This window comes from Tenrec ecaudatus, chromosome 4, assembly GCF_050624435.1.
Source record: "Tenrec ecaudatus isolate mTenEca1 chromosome 4, mTenEca1.hap1, whole genome shotgun sequence".
NCBI classification, from domain to species: domain Eukaryota; kingdom Metazoa; phylum Chordata; class Mammalia; order Afrosoricida; family Tenrecidae; genus Tenrec; species Tenrec ecaudatus.
The window spans coordinates 105,188,089-105,210,312 of NC_134533.1; the positions used below are offsets into that span (position 1 = coordinate 105,188,089).

General features: G+C 40.8%; 1 protein-coding gene across 1 annotated transcript in view; it reads right to left on the bottom strand.

Moving 5' to 3' along the window:
- The window catches only part of C4H11orf65 (chromosome 4 C11orf65 homolog), a 41,375-nt gene that overhangs the window by 6,340 nt on the left and 12,811 nt on the right, over window positions 1–22,224 (bottom strand). The window contains exons 2-6 of the mRNA XM_075548751.1: window positions 21,346–21,438; window positions 16,244–16,297; window positions 15,913–16,113; window positions 10,393–10,523; window positions 1,655–1,825 (exon numbers count right to left, since the gene is read on the bottom strand). Of these exons, the coding sequence (XP_075404866.1) occupies window positions 1,655–1,825; window positions 10,393–10,523; window positions 15,913–16,113; window positions 16,244–16,297; window positions 21,346–21,438 (650 nt within the window). The remainder of the gene's footprint in view (window positions 1–1,654; window positions 1,826–10,392; window positions 10,524–15,912; window positions 16,114–16,243; window positions 16,298–21,345; window positions 21,439–22,224) is intronic.

Here is a 22,224-nt window from a genome sequence, read left to right on the forward strand (position 1 = left end):
AAACATATTAAGAAATGTATTTGAGCATCCCAAATGGATAATTCCTTATTTCCTGGTCCTTATGGACCAGGAGGCTTCACAAGGATATTTGCCCTTTCTGGACATTTCATATCAATGAATTCTTACAATATGTGGTCTTTGGGGACTGGCGTCTTCTTTTCTTTTCTTTTTAAAATTGATTTATTCTTTTTTGTTTTTTGTGTGACTGGCTTCTTTACTTAAATTTTTTCAAGGCCCATCCATGTTGTCATATGTTAGTACTTTTACTTATCCATTCATGAGCCCATAGGCATTTGAGTTGTCCCTACATTTTGGTGATTATGAATGCTGCTGTGATGGACTGAATTGTGCTCTCCCTCCTGCACACACACACACACACACACACACACCTCCTCTGAACATGCACTGAAGTCTGGCCCCAGTGTTTATGGATCCAGAAACAGAGCTTTCCTTTGTTATGCTAATGATATCCGACTAGAATGGCTCCTCAACCTAATCATCCCTGATGTGCCTGTCTAGGTGGACAGGAGAAACGAATTCATGGACACTCATATGTGTACAAGAAGGAGCTTTGTATAAAGAGTAATTGTACATTAATAAAATATCCCAGCTCAGTCCACATCAAGTCCATAAGTCTGATATTAGCCCGTATGCCCGGTACCAGTCTGTAAATTCCTCTTCAGACTCATGCAACACATGCAATGACACCAAATAAAAGAAGACCACAGGCCAGTGGGTGGAGTTTAGCCTTTCAATCAGGTTGTGGTTGCTGATGACTGTATTACCTATAGGAAGCCCTGGTGGCATAATGGATTATGTGTTAGGCTGCTAATCACAAAGTCAGCTGTTTAAACCCACCGGCTACTTCAAGGGAGAAGGACGGGGCTGTTTACTACCGTGAAGAGTTACAGTCTCCGAAAACCACAGGGGCAGGTCCTCTCTGCCCTACAGGACAGCTGTCAGTCACAACAGACTCACTGGGAGTGTGCTTGGTTTGGTTTCCTTTTTTAATATTGCTTACTTAAAATTTCCACCACACAAAATTGCTGTGAATTAAAGACCATAGTATGTTTGCTGAGATTTTAAACTTTTAAGGTGGGGGAAGGAGAGGAAAAAAATGAGGAGCTGATACCAAAGGCTCAAGTAGAAAGAAAATGCTTTGAAAATGATGATGGCAACATATGCACAAATGTGCTTGATACAATGGACAGATGGATGGATGGATGGATCATGATAAGAGCTGCAAGATCCCCCAGTAAAGTGATTTTTTAAAGCTTCTAAGAACGCCAATAAAAAGATTTATAAAGAAAAAGAAAAGAACATTGTTTGTTTTACTTGTTTCATGTTCTTAGTCTTATTTCTAAGCCCCAAAGTTAAAAGTAGAGCAGATTAAAGTTATGGCAGGAGAAAAAAGTCTAGGAATAAAGAACATCTAAGCCTATTTTTTCTATATTTTTTTAGATTAAAAAAAAACTTTCCTCCCTTATTTAATCTTCTCTTTTTTAGAAGCAATAAATATCCAGTTTGGGCAGAGATTTTGTGTGGTTGCTACAAAGATGTAACAGGGGATGGGAAAGGCTAGACAGAAAAATAAGTAAGGTTATCGATGACGGCTACCCTTGTTAATTAACCAAGAAAGGGAACAAATATTTACTCATCAAAGTTCAATGCATTTGTCCAGTTCAGCACTTCATCCACTTCCCATTCCATCACAGAATCTATTCCACCATCTTCAATAGCTCGTATCAGCCCTTTTGTTGCTGTATGAATTAAACCGAGCGTTTCATAATTTGTTGACTTGGCTTCCAGATTTCCTGCGTAGTACCTAAACAAAGAAAAGAGATGTAAGTCCTTTGGAAGAGGTGATTACAAGCAGATGCAAGCAGTTGACAATTTTTCAAGAACAATTTTTATATTAAGCCAAGTTTTTTTCCCATTTTATTGGGGACTCGTACAACTCTTATCAAAATCTATATATACATCCATGTATCAAGCACATTTGTACATTCATTGCCCTCATCATTCTCAGAACATTTGCTCTCCACCCAAGCCCCTAGCATCAGGTCCTCTTTTTTTCCCCTTCCTCATGAACCCTTGATAATTTATAAATTATTATTTTGTCATATCTTCCTCTGTCCCACGTCTCCCTTCCCCCACTTTTCTGTTGTATGCCCCCCAGGGAAGAGGTCACATGTAGATGCTTGAAATAGGTTCCCCCTTTCCAACCCACTCTCCCTATACCCTCCCAGTATCTCCACTCACACCACTGGTCCTGAGAGGATCATCCACCCTGACTTCCCTGTGTCTGTAGTTCCCATCTGTACCAGTGTACCTCCTCTGGTCTAGTCAAACTTGCAAGATAGGATTTGGATCATGGTGGGGGTTGGAGGGAGGAAGCACTTAGGAACTAGAGGAAAGTTGTATTTTTCATCGTTGCTTCATCGCACCCCGACTGTCTTGTGTCCTCCCCAAGACCCTTCTGTAAGGGGATTTCCAGTGGTCTACAAATGGGTTAAGCCAAGTTTTCATCTCACAAAATTCAGATGTATCTAATCCAAGATCTCTATGTGATGGAATTTCCTGGAGGGGTGGGGGTCGGGGTGGAGGAAGCTTGATTAAGCATAACCACAGACACATTTTAAAATCATCTCTGAATATTTACATTTTATGGATACAAAGAGAAATGAAATTATTGAATCATAGAATTCTACATCTAACAGAATCGTAGAGACCATTCATTTTATGGTAAGGGAAATAACTTTGGGAGGAATGGAGTAACTTTCACAAGATCAAATGGTTCGTGGCCAGCAGGGGAAAGGAAGGTAAGGGGGAAGGGAAGAGACAGAGGTAAAGGGGACAGAGAGACTGCTATCATGTCTGTGCCAGGGCCTTCTCATACTTTATCTTGGTGGATTCTTGTAAAGGGGGCCCTGGTGGTACACATGATTGAGCACTGGGTTACTAACCATGCAGAGGCACCTCAGAAGGCAGGCCCCTGGAAGATCCTCTGTGGAGCAGTTCCATTCTGCACATGGGGTCACCATGAGTTCCAACCACTATGCATTTTTCCGTCTCTCACCCAGCCTTTCTTCTCCCCATCCCTCTCCTCTGCTTCTCTCCTATGCCCTCTCCCTCTCTTCTCTCTCTCTCTCTCTCTCTCTCTCTCTCTCTCTCTCTCTCTCTCTCTCTCTCTCTCTCTCTTTCTCTCTCTCTCTCTCGCTCTCTCTCTCGCTCTCTTTCTGCCTGCTCAGAATATGAACCGTCAGTTCAGGGAGACCTTGGGGCTCTGTTGAGTCCCTTTCTGACACTGTGGCCTAGACATTCTCTCAGACAGCACAATAGGGCAATTCTAGCTTCATCTTTATCTCTCTCCTTTCTATCAGAGATCAGGGTCCTCAGTTTCCTGTTATCCAATATCTAAAAATATTTTAGTATACTTGTCTATTTTAAAAGGTTTTTAATTGGTTAAAGTGGGCAGTTAAATCCAGCCCTATTACTCCATCAAGGTCAGAAACAGAAGTCGTACACCCTTTGATCCCAGAGGGTCCACACATGATCTGACTTATGTGGTGATAATTTTAAAATGATCCTTTTGTGTCTGTGTAGACTACTTACAACCATAAGAAGAACTGAGGTCACTCCACTACCATTAGCCATCCTCATTCGTTTAGCGGTGACTATCCCCTGCTGTCGACCACTCTTTATAATCAACATCAGTCTTACAGAGACTAAGTATCTCCGTCACTTAAACATCCAAGGCCTTCCCGCCCATCCTCATTTGGTCCCGTGCCTCCACCATTATTAATTTGAGGGATCTTTATGTCACTACACTTTCTACAAGTAAAGAAATTATTTATGCTCTTTAAATACATGACCAATCCAGTCTCGGATTTAAAAGTATGTTTTATAGGGGATCTTTCTCTCCAGGGTCCAGTTGGCAAAGCTACTAAGGACAGCAGCCGACATGTCTTCTGTTTACAAAGCTTACTCTGCCCAGCTTCCCATTCCCCTGCGGCTGCACAAGTGGCTCTCTTGGCCTTTTCACCTTTCAATTCTCTGGCCTTAGACAAAGGACCGGTTCTGTCCTTTCTTTATGGGCTCTCTTAAAGTCCTTTCACTCCATTTCCTTTGATGTCCGGTTCCCTACAAACTTCACCCCCCTCACTCAATCTATTTAATAAAGGTCTTGCTCTGTCTCTTGTCTCTGAAAGACTTTACACTTCCCTGTACCCTTGACTGTATTCAGGTCCCAGTAGAAAACAAGTGGAATACTCAAAATAGGTTAACTCAAAGGAAGGTTACAGGAAGATTATTTACAAAGCTCCGGGTGTGGGGAGATCACACACCCAGAGAAGTCACTGTTATAAGGGAGAGTGCAGTAACCCAGAGTGAGTCTCATGGATCTGAAACCAGCTCTAAGTTCGAAGTTATGACTGAAGGAAACAGTCAGGTCATCAGCTGACTTGAGAGCTGTTGTGTAAGACTTTGATGAGGGTGCACAGCCAGTTCAAGCTGACCTCACAAGAAGGGCACAGAGAAAACATGCCTCTGAGGCACTTCTCCCTCCCTCTGCCTCTGCCATATCTGCTGCTCACTGACGAGCCTACTGGAGATTCTGGGCACCGAAACCCCGTGATGGCATCCACCAAGCGCAGTCTGTCTCTGAGGGCAGAAGGAATGATGGCGGAGGGCATACAGGAGCGAATTCTAATGACCTGTCAAACCCCTCAGTGCAGTCGTGACAGCGAGTCCAGCAGAGGCAGCCACGGCTGGGTCTGGTGCTGCCCATCCCACTGTTGCAGTCCCCGTGTCCTTCCATCGATCAAGGGTCCTTCTCTCTTTCGCTGCCCCTTCACTTTGCAAAGCGCCATGTCCTCTCTTTGGAGTGGTCTCTTCTGCCAACATGTTCAGCGTAGGCTAGATGATGCCTTGCCATCCCTGCGGATGAGAGCGTAATGGCCGTGTTTCTTGCAAGACAGATTTGTTTGCTCCGTTGGTAGTCCACGGTGCTTTCAATGTTCTTCGCTGGCACCAGAATGCAAATGCATCGATTCTTCTTCGGTCTTCCTTATTCCATGTCCAGTGCGATCGCCTGCATGTCAGGCAAGTGGAAATGCCATGGCTTGGGTCAGACACACCTTAGCCATCGAAGTAATATCCTTGCTTTTCCACACTAACCCTTGGGACAGGAAGATGCGAATCATATTAGTGTGCTATGTTCAGTAGCAAGTTTCGGAGTCTCTTCTGACAGTGGTTTTGTATGTTCTTTTTTCCCTGTCTTCTTAATGACCTTTCTTCACGTGTGATATTCTTGACATCACCCCACAAATCCCCTGGTCTTTGGTGATCAGTGTTCAATGTTGTAAATCTACACAGGGGTACACAAAAAAACCTCATGCTTATTTGTTTTTTTGATGTGAGGGGGATAGTTCATTTGGAGTTCTTTCCATGAGGTCAGACTGTTGATCAAGTTTCTATTTGAAGATTCTGAAAAGATTGCATAACAGTTTGTGATAAAAAGGCCTGATTTGTGGCAGATAGGGGACTGGGTTTTGCCACCACGACAATGTACCTCTCACACAGCCAACTCAGTGCACCATTTTTTGGCAAAAAACCAGAATACTTCTCTTGCCCCACATACCTTACTCATTTGACATTGTTCCCTGCAACTTCTTTTGTTTCTGTGGATGAAGAGAGACATGACAGGGCAGTGATTTGATGACATAAAAGAGGTGAAGAAAAAAATGAGGGAGGTGCTGTCACCCACCCAAACAGATGAGTTTGAAAAATGTTTCCAAGAATGGAATCGCAGATTTGACAAATGTATTAAGCATAATGGGGTGTAATTTGAATGTGACAAGGCTGTTTTGTAAATAAAACACTTAAATACATAGCTTTGAAAATAAAAATTCTGGGTTTGTGGGGCACCCCCTTGTATTATTCAGGTGTTTTCTAAATTCAGGTGGGATATACTCAGGGTTGTGTTTTGGCTCTCATGGACTTGACTTCATTTTCTTCAGCTTTAGTCTTAACTTGCATATAAGCAATTGATGGCGTGTTCCACAGTCAGTCTTGGTCTTGTTTTGGTTGCTGATATTGAGCTCCTCTATCATCTATCTCTTCCACATATATAATCAGCTTGACTCTTGTGTCTACTATCTGGCTAAATCCATACTAACAGTCACCATTTATGTTGTTAAGAAACGATTTGCCAAGAATAAGTCGTGGGTCTTGCAACATTCTACGAGACAATTACCTTGTTTCTGCCACCAAGCCCACACCTTTCAACGACTCTCCTTCTCGCTGTTCCACGGCTTACAGCCCAAGCACCAGTACTTATCAATATAGCTCAGCTGCTTGTGTGTTCAATTTCAGACTGCGTACATTGGTAGAATCCTTCGATTTTTTATCATAGGCTTTAGTGGTTGATAGGTAAATTCGGTCTTATTTATGGTCTTCCTTATAGGTGGATGAATATTATCATATTGACAACATTGTACTTCAGGAAAAATCATGTAAAATACTTTTTGACAGGGAAGATGACACCATTCCTCTTTACCTTATCATTCCCGGCATAGTAAGCCATATGACTGTCAGAATCCAAATGACCAAACCAGTTCCAGCTCACTAATGCCCATGATATTAATCTTTATGTGTTCCATTTCACTTCTGTCAACTTCTAATTTTCCTAGCTTCATACTTCATACATTCAACCTTCCATAATAATGGATATTTTCAGTTGTTTCTTTTCATCTTGAATCATGCCACATCAGCCAATTAAGTTTTACTCCATTCCTGCTATTGAAGTGGACACTACTTTGGGGTCTTAAAGGCTTGAAAGTAAACAAACGGCCATCTAGCCCAGAAGCAACAAAGCCCACATGGAAGCAGCACACCAACATGTGTGATCATGAAGGGCTGAGGGGACCAGGTTTCAAGAACCAAAGGCGGGAGGAAAAATAATGTCATCGTGAATGAGGGGATCATGTGATAGGGACCCAATGCCCATCTGTAGACAACTGGACATCCCTTGCAGAGGGGTAGTGGGGAGATGAGTCACTCAGGGTTCAGTGTAGCAATAATGAAACTCACAAACTTCCTCTAGTTCTTAAATGCTTCCTCCCCCCAACTATCATGATTCCAATTCTACCTTGCAAACCTGGTTAGACCAGAGGATGCACAGTGGTACAAATAGGAACTGGAAACAGGGAATCCAGGACAGATGAACCCCTCAGGACCAGTGGTGAGAGTGGCGATACCGGGAGGGGTAGAACGGGGGAACCAATCACAAAGATCTGCATATAACCTTCTCCCTGGGGGATGGGCAATGGAGGAGTGGGTGAAGGGAGACGCTGGGCAGTGTAAGATAAGATAAAATAATAATTTATAAATTATCAAGGGTTCATGAGGGAGGGGGGAGTGTGGAGGGAGGAAGAGGGGAAAAAGGAAAATGAGGAGCTGATTCCAGGAACCCAAGCAGAAAGCGAGTTTTGCGAATGATGAGGGGAATTAATGTATAGGTGTGCTTTACACAATTGATGTATGTGTGGATTGTGATAAGAGTTCTATGAGCCCCAATAAAATGATTGGGGGAAAAAAAGGATGCTACTTGTCGGAAACAGCTCTTCCCCGATATAGTGTGAGTGCTTTGTACCCTGAGGAGCTCATCTCCTGCCACTATCCTGGACAGTCTTCCACTGCAATTTCTAAGGTTTTCAGGTCATTTTTCAGAAATGGTTTACCTGTTCTTTCTAGACCAAAAGCTCTGATGAAACGTCTCCACCATTGGTGAGCCTGCTTGTATTTGAAATGCCGGTGACACACAAGCTACCACAGAAGGTCAAACTGACAGACAAGTGGTAAAAAGAGAGGTAAGAACACATTTGTGTGGCTGAAGGGGCAAGAAGTGTAAAAAATATATACAAAAAGCTCAGGACAAAATGATCGAGGCAAGGGAAGACACTGGTAGAAGCACAAGCATTAAAGGCAACCAAAGCAATGACTACTATACACCTGATCCTGCAATAACCAACTGTAATAGCCATCAGTTAGCAAGTGGATACATAAATAGACACACAAGCTGAACAGGCTCGGGAAGGTGACTGGTACTACACCTATAAACATATATAGTCTTCATAGAGGACATTTCTACATATGTACAGGGGGTTACAAAACATTCATGGAAAAATAAAATGAAACGATTAATGGAATTTTCCCATGATCTTTTTAAAGCCCTTTTATGTTCACGTGTGCTGAAAATATATTCATGAATATGGTAGCGCATGCACGAGGGAAAGCTATTCAAACGTCTTAGTCATAACCAAACACTTAGAGGGAATGAGTCTTTGGGGGCTCAAGACCTCGTCTGGAGACACGGAAATGTCTCATGTTGCATCATAGTCCACAAAGACAATGGTCTACACCCACTTTGGTAAGAGACTCGCGTCTGAAAAGCTGGTGAGAGGCCGTCTAAAGGGCAACCACTGGTCTCTTCCTGTCCAAAGCCAAGCTAAAAGGAAACAATTAGTCCAAAGGATGCATGGACCATGCAAACGTTAGTCTCCTTGGTCCTGAGACCAGAACAAGATGATGCCAGGCTACCACTGCTACCACTTTGAAAACCATTGTAATTGCAGTTTCTGCATCTGGGGGGAGAGAAGTCATACAAAAGCCCAGCCTTACTGATCTGATCATAAACAAGGAAGCTCTTGGAGCTGTGGGCCTCAGTCACTCTTCCCCTGGTTCAACTTTGAGCCAAACAGTAGACAGGTCTACAAGGTGAACTATAACTTCAGGGAGATGTGCACCCTTCAGAAAGTCAAGCACATGAGATAAAAATGGCTAGGGATACACTCAACTGGCAGGCAGGAGCAGAAAAGTCGGAAACGGAAATTGTAAACATGGGGAGGAAGCGGAAAGAACAGTGTTACACTGAGATTGTAATCAATGTCACATCATAAAATGCATGGATTACTGAAGAGAAACCAATTTGCTCTGCAAACTTACATCCAAATCTCAATAAAAAGTTTGTTTAGGTGCTGGCAAAGAGTGGATTTCCCTCTGCATAAAAATGAAATAGGACCCATACCTCATCCCATATAAAAAAACAAACTAAATAAAAACAAAGTAAAAATAGATTAAATACCTACATGTAAATCTTAGAGCTATAAAGATTATTAATGAGAAAATATGGACAAACTTATGGGTCCTAATACAAAACGGAAACATACTACCAAACATAATGGGGGGAAAACATGAAAACAGCAGAAGACAAAATAGTTGACTGAGACCTGTTAAAATAAGACCCTTATGTGCCTCAAATGACTTCATCCAAAGTATAAAAAGAGAACCCCCAGATAGGGGAAAAATGGGGGGACAATCATTCAGCAGACAAGGGACTAATACATAAAATTTATACAAACTATAGCATGTCGATAATAAAAAGATAAATAATTGAATTTAAAAACAGACCTCCAGATTCCTTACTCATCAGCCCTAACCACGGGTCTATGTGGTTATGAAAGGAGGAAAAGTAAAACTGACACTGACTTAAAACCTTCTGCGGAAAGAAGCTAGTTTAAACGAAAGAAGAAAGAACGGATAGTTCACCAAATAAGACATCCGTGTGGCTAAAAAGCATATGTAGAAATGTTCACGATTATTAGCCACCCAACAGCTGCAAATCAAAACAACAATGACATACAGTGGTCATGACAACCAAATACAAAAACCCAAAAACATAGAAAATATCTAATGCTGGAGAGGCTGCTGAGAGACTGGATCCCTCACACACTGCTGGTGGGACTGTAAAAATAGCAGCCACTGTGGAGAGGGATACGGTGTGAACTCAACCAGCCAGGAATAGGAATCCCATATGACCCAGCAATCCTTTGCGGGTGAACACCCTAAAGAAGTCAGAGCCAGAACACAAACAGACATGCGCACACAAAACAGGGCAGCACTGTTCACAATAGCAAGAAGACAGAAACCATCTACACGCCCACCAGTGGAAGAATGGGTAAGAAACTGTGGTACATACACACAGTGGAATAGCATGCAGTGCTGAAGAATAATGAAACTGTGGAGAACCTCATGTCACGGACAGACTTAGAGAACATTATGCTGATGAAATCAGTCAATCACAAGAGGGCAAATACTGTTGGAGACCACTGTTATAAAGCAAAAATCAAGACAAAGGTTTTCATACAAAAAGAAACAGACTTGATTACTGAGGGAGAGAGGACAAAAGAGGGAACATGGCGATATATAAGCCCCTGCCAAATTTTTAATAAAAAAATCATTCAAAAAAGATATTCACAACTATGTTTTAGGTTTTAAAATTTTTAAATACTGCATATCTCTTTAGTAAATATAACGATTTCATCAACTTACATTTGCCTCATCCATTCTATTTTTCTAATTTTTCTTTTCTTTTCCAAATCTTTCCTTCTCTGAAGTTTAGAGAAGTGGAATTTGCTTTCCTTTGTGTCTTCCAGCACAGTATTTTCAGTAGGCATCCAAAACTATGGAAAAATTAAAAAGATGTAATGTAATATCCAAATGCTTGAAATACTGATTGTGAGTTTACCTTTACCCGGGAATAGACAAGAATGTCTGTGTGTTCATACGATTGCGCCAGTATATAACCAGAAGAGGAGGGAAGCTCCCTTATCATGTTTCTAATCAAGTGATGAGCAAGTAGCACTTTCAGCCTTGAGAGACAGATGTCTCCAGGTAAAAGGGACACGTGACTGCACAGAGATTGGCAACGTTCCAGTGAACCGAGGTACTTAAGAAATGTTTGTTGAGCAAACACGTAAGTGGCCATAATCAAAGAGAACGCCATATTGTCACACGAGCAGACTTGACCGATTAGCGGATTAGTGTCGATTCTTGAAGCCCCCAATTCTCCATTAACAACACAGCCCCTCCCCCCCCATTATGACCCGGGATTGTGGGGCGTCCTTTACAGGACTCTGAGAACTTTAATTTAAAATTCCAAGGGGAGCTGTTGCAGCTATAACTTCAGTGGAATGTCTATCTAACATGGGACGTTGGGGCTATTTAAAATAAGAGTGGGTGGTTATGAAACGATTCTATTGTTCTATTCTTTCCTTTTAATTTTTTTCTATTTTTCTTTTGTTTCAGGGTGTTGCTTCCACCTCACGATTTTCACAGTTGGAAAGGGGCCAGTACTACAAACGCTTCATCATTTCCCAGCCTACCAGCAACCTCTGGGTCTCATTTCTTTCCCTTTATCTCATACTTCTACTTCTTCTGAACTGGTTTCTCGCTCTTTACCCCCCACCCCCACACAGAGACAAAGTCAGTTTTCCTAGAAATTATTAAAAATCTTAGCTCTTATATCAAAATATTCAATTGATATCTACTATATATGACATCAAATTTAATTATTTCATTTAGTACTTGACATTCTGGCTTCAACCATTATTTATTGATTAAAAATCCTTTTCCTTAGCCATATCAGTCTCTTCTGCTGACTCTGTAATACGAGGGGATATCCCCCCAAAAAACAGAAAGAAACTGCTGGGCAGAGCTTTCACAGGATGCATTTTTCTTCCCTAGGTGAGCATTGAGCAACTCACTCTGAGTTAGTGTACCCAGTGGCATCACCTGGGAAGAGTCTCTCTGGTAACAGTGAATTTCTTCATAAAAGCAGTTTCCCTCAAACCTCATTTTTTGGGTAATGGCCAATTTAAGAGGACAACATGCAGCTGGGAAATTTTGTTTCCTGCTCGATAAAAGTGCCGCAGAGACTGCTGTGATGTTGAACACAGCTTACAAGGACAGTATGATGGGAAAACTCAAATGTACGTGTGGATTTCTTGTTTTTAAAAAGGTGAAATGTTGATTGATGACAAACCTGTTTTAGCCACCTGTCAATTTCCTGAAAGGAAGAAAATGCCAACAAAATTCATGCACTTGTGCTTGAAGGTGGGCGACAGGCCATTGAAGAGATGGGAAAGTTAGCTGTACTGTCTTGGAGCTCGGTTCAGCAAATTTTAATGGAAGATTTGGGAAGGAGAAGGGTTGATTTGAAATTTGTGCCCGGGTTCTGAATGACCAGGGAAAAGAACATCTAGTGTAAAGAATAGCACTGAAGTGACCCAGACTTTTTTCTAAGGTCACTACTGGTGACAAGCCCTGGTGCTATTCTTACGCCTCTGAAAGCAAATATCAATCAAGCCAGTGGAAGATGCCGTCGCCACTTTGCCCCCCAAAAGCTCATCAAGTGAAATCAAAGACCAAGATGATGCTCATTTGTTTCTTTGATGTGAGGGGTTAGTGCATTTGGGGTTCATTCCGCCAGGTCAGACTGTTCTGTTAGGAGGTTCTGAAAGGATTACATAACCGTGTGTGACCAAAGAAGCCCTGATCTATGGCAAACAGGGGACTGGTTTTGCCACTAGAACAATCCACTTGCTCAGGCAGCCATCTCCGTGTGCCAGATTTTGACAACAAAGAGCATGCCTCTCTTGCTCCATGCACCTTACTTACCTGACCTCACTCCCTGAAACTTCTTTTTTGTTTCTGAGAATGAAGAGGGACATGAAAGACCAGTAATTTGACAACAAAAAGGAGGTGAAGAAGAAAACAAGGGAGGTGTTGTCAGCCATTCAGACAGATGCGTTTGGAAAATGTCCAAGAATGGAATGGTTGATTTGACAAATGGATTAAGTGTAATGGAGATTACTTTGAAGGTGATACGGTTGTTTGGTAAAAAAAATTGAATACATAACATTGAAAAAAATTCTGGTTTCATGTGACCTCTTCCCTGGGAGAGGGACAGCAGAGAAGGGGGGAAGGGAGACTCCGGATAGGGCAAGATATGACAAAACAACGATGTATAAATTACCAAGGGCATATGAGGGAGGGGGGACTGGGGAGGGAGGGGGAAAAAAAAGAGGACCTGATGCAAGGGGCTTAAGTGGAGAGCAAATGCCTTGAGAATGATTGGGGCAGGGAATGTATGGATGTGCTTTATACAATTGATGTATGTATATGTATGGATTGTGGTAAGAGTTGTATGAGTCCCTAATAAAATGTAAAAGAAGAAAAGAGAAAAAAAAAAAAGAAAAAAATTCTGGTTTATTTGGGTAGCCCCTTGTATGCATTCCTGTGTGTTCATGCTGTCTCCCCAGCCTGGTCTGGTCCTACCTTCCCTCCACCCCTTCTTCATCCTTCAATTCTTATGTATCCTATTTAACCTAATTTAAGTCTCTGTTCCTCGTTCATTAAGCTCATTTTCTTCTGAATGTCTGTAACACTTACTACACAGACCATTACTTTTGTGCTTAATAACAATCTTTTAAAAAGAATAATATGTTTTACATTAGTTAGCTCCCTGATGTTTATAAAGGGTTTTTATTATAAAAGGCAAATCAAAAAAATAAGCAAAACATTTGTACAGGGCCGGCCCCAATCTCAACTACCTGGACAACCCCCACTCCTGCAGAAGAATTCACTTCAGAGGACAGTACTGAAGCTACAGTTCAGGGAGAGGGACATGTCCGATCAGAGCAGATGGGAGAAAATGAAGGGGGATGAAGGGAGAGTGGAGCACATCCTGGCTCACCAAGCCCTGAGGACAAAATTCCTGCTCAGAGCAGTCAAGGCACAGATAGGACCATATGGGCAGCCCCACTATGAGACACAACATCCCTCACTGACCCATAGCCCAAGGGGACAACACTGGAGACACAGTGGAAGAATTGTGCCTGATTTGACCCCACCACACCGAGGCGAAACTCTAAGGGGGTGCAAAAGAACAAGGGGAACAGCAACGAAGTCCCCAGGGAATGCCAAAAGTAGACTATGAGGCCAGGGCATGGCACCCCTCAGACTCAACCAGAAAACACTCCTAAAGGTCAACAAACAGACTTTGAACTATTTACAGACTTTTCTTTTTTCCCCCTTGGTTGTTGTTTTTTCTTTTCTTTTGTTGCTTTGTTTTTTTCTGTGTTGTACACATTATTATCTTTGCATATCTATCTAGATAAGATAGGTGGGATAAACAATCTGGAGGAGAAAACAACGGGACCAACTGTTTGGGGGAGGGAGGGGATGACATGGGAGAGGGAGAGGAGGAGTAAAGTAAGTAGGAATTAACAAACCCAGGGACAAGGGAATAAGAAGTGATCCAACTCGGTGGCAAGGAGGGTGTAGAAGGCCTGGTAGAGCTTGATCAAGGGCAATGTTACCAAGAGGAATTACTGAAACCCAGATGAAGTCTGAACATGATAGTGGACAAGAGGAAAGTAAAACGGAATAGAGGAAAGAACTAAGAGGCAAAGGGCATTTATAGAGGTCTAAATACAGGCATGTACATATGTAAATATATCTATATATGACGATGGGGAAATAGATCTATGTGCATATATTTATAGGTTTAGTATTAAGGTAGCAGATGGACATTGGGCCGCTTCTCAAGTACTCCCTCAATGCAAGAACACTTTGTTCTAGTAACTTGGCATTTCATGATGGTCACCTTCCTGACATGATTGCTGAAGACAAAGCAGGTGCATGAGCAAAAGTGGTGAAGAAAGCTGATGGTGCCCAGCTATCAAAAGAGATAGTGTCTGGGGTCTTAAAAGCTTGAGATAAACAAGTGGCCATCTTGCTGAGAAGGAACAAAGCTCACACCAGCCTGTGTGATCAGGAGGTATCGATAGGATCGGGCATCAGGAATCAAAGAACTAAAAAATAATTTCATGGTAAATGAGCGGGGGTGCAGAGTGGGGTCCCAAAGCCCATCTGCAGGCAACTGGACATCCCTTTACAGAAGGGTCTCGGGGAGGAGATGAGCCAGTCAGGGTGAAGTATAGCACTGATGAAACATACAACTTTCCTCTAGCTCTTTAATGCTTCCTGCCCCCCACTATCATGATCCCAATACCTTACAAATCCGGCTAGACCAGAGGATGTACACTAGTACAGATGAGAGCTGGAAACACAGGGAATCCAGGACAGATAAACTCCTCATGACTAATAATGAGAGTAGCGATACCAGGAGGGTAAGGGAAAGGTCAAAGGACAATGGGAAAACTGATCACAATGATCTATATACAACCCCCTCACAGGGTGATGGACAACAGAAAAGTAGGTGAAGGGAGTCATAGGTCAGTGTAAGACATGAAAAAATAATAATAATTTATAAATTATCAGGGTTCGTGAAAGAGGGAGGGTGGAAGAATGAGGGCGGAAAATGAGGAGCTGATACCAAGGGCTCAAGTGGAAAGAAAATGTTTTGAAAATGATGATGGCAACAAATGTACATATGTGCTTGACACGATGGATGGATTGAGATAAGAGTTGTATGAGCCCCCAATAAAATGATTTTATAAAAAGAAAACATGTACACTGGTGTTCTGTGGCTATTTTAGAGTAAATTGAAAACCTGTAGTCAGTTGCCATTGTCATCCCCAATTTACAGTGATCCATAAATCACAGAAGGATTGGTACCATCTTTTACTGGATTGGTACCACCTTTTCATTCTTTTTAACTTCAAGGGAGAAGTTTCTCTTAAATTTTAAACAATTTGCCCCTCAGTTTCACACTTTCTCATAATAAATACCATGTCTATTAATTAGCCGTGGCTTTGATGTCCCTCTAAACAACTCAGAACCCCAGAGTTCTGTACCGTGGAATAGATGATCTACTAGATATATTCAGTGTCTGCTTTTCAGTGGTCGAGCTGAACAATCAAGTAATTCTAGCATACATTCCTATTGACTTAATTTGGGTTCAATCATATAAAACCAGGCACTTAGTCCTACTCTCTCTAACTTTACAATCCCTAAATTCTTTTATGACAGCTCCTTCTTTTTCTTGGAATAAAATCGCACACATATATATAATATTCAAAATTATTAATATTATTTTTTCCTTACGTCATCAGAAACAAGTCTCCAGCCATTGTTCTCTACACGACGATACCAGCCACTGCTGTCATCTTCCTGGCGGTGGTCACTTTTGATATGAGATGTGTACTTTGGTGGAAGCTTTGTGTAATCTCTAGGACTGTTAGCGCACAGATCTTCAATATGTCTGTGGGTGAAAATTTTGTAGTATATATTGGGAGGAAATTCAACCTGTGCGGGGGAGAATTCAAAATACAGATGTAGTCAAATTGTGAAAATGTGTTACCTTAAAAAATCATACCTTTCAGATTTCATATAAACATGCTATAAAACTATGAAATAAGAATGTATCCATACTTACTCCACCTAATCTGAATCGAACAATAATGCCAGCAGCAGCATCAAGAAAATCGGCCTAAAAGAAAAATATATCACTCTTCAAGATTCTGTAATATCAATTCATATCTTCTCACTCTATTATGTTCAAATAATGTTGCCCAAGTTCACAGGACTAATGGCCCACATGGACCACAGCCTCCGCTAAGCAGAGACCATGGAGACTACATATGCTCAGCAACCACTATCAACTTTTCTGAGTAGGTAAACAATTGAAGGTTCTAGATAAAATCAGAGAAACTTATAGAAAACTCAAATTTCTAAAAAAAGGCCAGACTTACTGGACCAACAGAGTCTAGAGCAATGCCCAAGATTATTGCCCAAAGATACCCTTTGACCTTGAAACTGAAGCTACTCGCAGAAGTTACCTTGCAGCCAAATAATAAATTGTCTTGTAAAATAAATCACCTCTGGGTAATGTGCCCTCTTAATCCACTTTAGGTAACCACGTTATCTACAGTTACTTAAAAGCAAAGATGGGAAGGCTTGGAGGGGCAGGAAGTTAGACCAATGGAAACAGAACAAAGAGAGTGTAAATAATGAGAATGCGGTCACATTATGAAAATTGTAAACAGTATCATGGGACAATGTGTTTAAAAAATTGTTAAATGGGAACCTATTTTGCTATGTAAACTTTAACCTTGAGCACAATCAAATAGTTACTAAAGAAAAAAAGGCATAAGGATTTATTATTTATGGACACCTAATAAGTCAACAGCTTATTTAATAACTCTAATTATACAATATTGTGTTACCTTTCTATGCAATAAGTATAAATATAAATTATTCATTTATTCATAAAATAGAAGGTTTAAACAAGCTTATAATTTTCTGATGTTAAATATAAAAATGACTTTTCAGGTAAATACAGGGAAAACATTTTGTGACCAGTCAACTGAAGTTTAGAACCAGTTGTCCTGTCTTGTTACATCAAACATCTATGGTTAAATATTGTATATATGGTTAAAGAATTGTATATATCTTATACATTCCAGTACTCTACCTCAAATGAAAAGTAGAGTTAAAAAAAATCTTGTCCAATTTTGACTCCTGGTAATATTGTTAGATGAGAGAATCCATGTTATACTAGATTACTAAATCTGTAATGCCTAAAAGACAGTACTGTTTCTTTTAGAACTTTAAGACATTATATATATACATATATATATATAATTTTTCCTAAACTAGGAATTTTACAAAACCAGGTATGTAGTTTTGAGTTCCTATTATGAAATATTAGATTTTTGCACCAAAGCTGTGTTAGTCCGGGTTGACTAAGAAACAAATTCATAGATACTCATATGTGTATAAGAAAGAACCTTATATAAAAGAGCAATTGTATATTGAGAAAGCATCCCAGCCCAGTCCAGATCAAGCCCATAAGTCCGATATTAGCCCATATGTCTGATACCAATCTGTAAATTCCACTTAAGACTCACAGAATACATGCAATAATGCCACATTCAGGAAGATCACAGGCCAGTGGGAAAGTCTTGTGGATCCAATGGCAGTGGAAGCATCTCAACACTAACAGGGGTCTCCACATGGCTCCTCCAGCTCCAGGGCTCTAGCATAGCTCCATATGTCTTGTCAGCAGGAATATGAAGCAGAGAGTCTGCTTATATCTGGCCTCCAGTGAGCTATTTATCTCTATGACACTTCCAAATGAGATCATCAAGCTGCACTCTGATTGTCCAGCTAGATTTCACCTCTTCACAAAATAACACCAAATTATGTAACTACCACAGACCACCCCTTGTCAACAAAATAATAATAAAATCATATCTACCTAACAGGATAAAACTAAAAACCATATAATTTAATATGTGCCAAAGCCTTATTTAAGCATCATATTCAATATATGAACAACACAACAATATTCTATGCCTCACAGTTGCAGTTAAGTAACCCCTACACCATGATCTCATTATCCTATGAATATATTTTCCCATCTATGAAAGTTTGTAAGTCATCCACTTCATGCCTTTATCCCCCCATTTTGGGTATCCAATTTCTATACTGCCCATTTACATCAAGCCAGCGCTCTGAGGAGACTTATATTCTTTGACACGAAGAATCTTCATTCTAGTTGGAATCTTGTGATTCCCCATTCATAAGCAAAGTCAAATAAGGCAGGACATCCATAAAGCCAGCAGCAATATGTACCAGTTCATAGGCTCAACTATCTTCTCTTCAATGGGTAGGGTTCTGATCAACTCTATGTGGGCTGCCTCACTTAGCCTCAACAGGGTGCCCATTGGTCACTTCTCCTTTAGATTATGGACCCGTCATAAATTCTCAACAACCTCAGCCCCCTTGGGCTAGGTCATGCCATAGGCTCAGGTTCCACACAACTCTATAAACATCAGACCAGCCAACCCACTCTTGTCCTCTCCTCTAGTCCCTATAAACCAGGTCCATGGTGTCAGTGGCCAGACTCAACTGTCTCTTTACTGCTGCATTTCTCCCACTTCCACTCAACAAGTGGATCCTAGCAAGCATTTCAGTCTGACCACAGACTTCCTTTAATGTTCAATCCTAGAAAGGAGTTTTATTTATGGTTCCAGATTTTTTCCAGCTTCTGACAAAAACCACTAGTTCAAAATTTAAAAATCCAAAGAGTTCCCTTTTTCCCTTTCAATCTGTAACAACCCCCTAGGCAAGTCTCATCACCTTTGAATGTCCTGAGCACTGAAGACATTGGGTGGGACTTATATTTTCAGAGCCTTCTTTGCAGGCGTGTCCTAACCCTTTTGAAGATTTCAAATTGGTGACTGAAACAGTTGGCTTACAAACTCTCTATTTATAGTTCTCAATAATCATTCTATCAATCACTATACCAATAACAATAAGAAGACAACATCAGTATATACCTAGTACAGCCAGATCCTAAACTCAATTCTTAAAAGTCAAGTTCAATCCTTACCTAGCTTATCTCAATCCTTATCTAAACTATTTTATTGATACAAAATATTGCGTTCGGCCTCTGGCTACATTGCCTCAAGCCAGGACCAGGCTTTCTGTCAGCCATTTTGACCTTCGGTCAGCCATTTTCACTAAGCAGCATGGTCTCAGAAATTCAAGAGGTGATTTTCCCACCGAGCTCAAGATTCACATTTATCACAATCATTTCCACCATTTCAGACAGGATTAACCAAAGACAATTTCTAGGAATCAGATCTTTAAATTCCTCCATTCTTTCCAGAAAACAACCCAGTAAACATAGCTATATCTGACCTCTGACTAGCTAAAGAAGAAAAACTACCATGAGGCAGAGGTCAAACAAGCATCTACTCTCCATCTTTATAACTTGTTTCTCCAGTGCCCCACTCCCAAAGTATCATAATATGTTAGTCTGGGTTACTAGAGAAACAAATCCAGAGACATTCATATATGTGTAAGAGATACTTTTATATTAAAGAATAATTGTATATTAAGAAAATATCCCAGGCCAGTCCAGATCAAGTCCATACAACAGATAGTAGCCCATATGTCTGATAGCAGTTGATAAATTCTTTAGACTCATGCAGCCATGCAATGATGTAGAATGCAGGATGATCACAGGCCAGTGGGTAGAAAGTCTCAGTGGGTGGTAGAAACATCTCAGTGCTGGCATGGGTCTCCATGTGGTTCCTCCAGCTCCAGGGCTCTGCTTTCACCAGCGATCTCCATGTGGCTTGTCAGCAGGAAGATAAGCAGGGAGCCTGTGTGTATCTGGCCTCCAGTCAGCTATTTATTTCCCTGGTGCCTTCAAATGAGCTCATCAAGCTGCAACCCATTCTCAAGTTGACACTAGATTACGTAACTACTTCAAAAACATTCTATACATATGCACATTCAGTCATGAAAGTGTACTACTCTTCTGTGTATAGCTCCATAGTTTTTGTGCATGTATATATCCATGAAATTTCCACCCAGATCAAAATACCGAGCCTTTTCAGAATCCTAGCTAGTTCCTTCTTATCCTGGCCCACACATTCCTTTGCTCTTATCTATGTCACCATAGATTAGTCTCTGTAGCTTTTGAACTTTACATAAGAGAAATTATATAGTTTTTACCCTTTTGGCTTCTTTCACTGAAAACAATCTGTGACAAATCTCATATTGACAGTTCCTCCAGCAGTGTATAAGGGCAGGCTACCCAAGCAGGGTTGAGGTCAATAGGTGAGTGGCCAGCAGCAGCTGCAGTTTAAGGTCAAGAGCAGACAATGGGCCTACTCATCAAGGTTTGGGAAGAAGCCCTATATTCTCATGGGGACAAAGGGGTAGAGGAAAACAGGGCCATTCAGCAAGAGCCAAGGGATGCTTGGGGGATGCCCAATGAGCAACCTCCATCCCACTGCATCCATACTACCCAGACCCTTTTACCTTCAGACAGAAGCCCCTAGCCTCTGACAAAGTCACCATGGGTGTTTCAGAGTCATTAAGGGGATGAATTAGAGACATATATTGTGAAAGTAAGATGAGGGTAGGGAAAGGGGGGGGAGCGCTGACACTTGAGCGAGCCAGTTTCTGAAAGACTGTATCCCTCCCCTGCAGGCAGCAGTGGGTGTCAAGTTCTCTTAAGGTGACATGGGGGAGGGGCAGGTATTAGTGACAGTTGACCTCAGCAGGGGCATGATGGGTATTCACAGAACAGATTAATAGGGGAAGTGATGTGATCATCCTCCATTTTCTCAAAAAAGCCAATTTTTGCCCAATATCCTGGTCTTCGGAACCTAACCATGTTGTTAAGTGAGGAGAGGTCATATAAGATTCTCTCTATATATTTCAAAAACATGAAAATAAACTAACATGTTAGAACTGAAAACAGTGATTACCTTTCGGACGGAGGGACTTGGGTGCAGTTTACAGGGCACACAAAGGGAGAGGCTGGGAGTATAAAAAGATTGATCTGGGTGATGACTACACAGGTCCTTGCTTTGTTGTAATTGATTGGGCTATAATTTATGTCTTATAAACTTTCACACATGCAATACTTCAATAAAGTTTTTAAAGAGAAACAAATATAAGCCCAGTATATTGATAAAGTAGTTGTACATATTTAAGGGAAAATTATGTCCTTACCTCTTTAGGATTAATATATCTGATGATTTGCTGTGGATCCCCTTGTCTTCTTATATCAATCATCATTTTAAAGTGTTTGAATATAGAAATATCCTAAAGGTTCAAACAAAACATGTTATGGTCAAAACTGGATTTTTCTAGTTATAAATGGTTTTTTTTTTGCCTAAGAAATCCAAAAGTAAATAATTTCTGAAAACTAATTTTAGAAATAAAGGCATTCAGGATTCCCTTTAACAAGACACTATCAGTATTGTGTCCACAGAGAGTATTATCCTTAAAGTTGTCATTGCAACGCTATACATAAAATAGCAACACTATACAGTATATAAATTGAAACACTATACATAAAATATCCAGAAGGTTGGTTGCAATAGTTTTTTGGGGAAAGAAGATATAGTGGTTCCGAACACTGAGAAAGGAGCCCTGTGGCATAGAGGTCTATTTCCTAGGATAATAACCACCAAGAACACTGAGTAATGTCTGGGTTCAATGTGAGGACTTACTAGCTGTGAATAAAACATTATAAAAGTACACAGGTAGTGTTTGGGTTTTTTTAGAAGCATTGTGCCTATTGAAGTACCACAAGTTGCTTAATTTCTCTATAATCAGTATCTTCATAAATAAAATGGAAATGATTGTAACTATCTCATAGAACCACAGTGATGAAGAAATGAGTTAATATTTGTAAAGCACTAAACAGAATTTCCAACAAGAAAATGTCAACACTTCATAAGAAAAAGACAGATAACCCAATTAAGAAGTGGGCAAAGGAACTAAAAAGGAGAGGAAAAGGAAAAAAAAAAAAGAGGATGTAGATAGTGGGGAACAGGGCACTAATCCACACACAGGGAGGGTATTGCTTATGTCTCCACAGGAAAG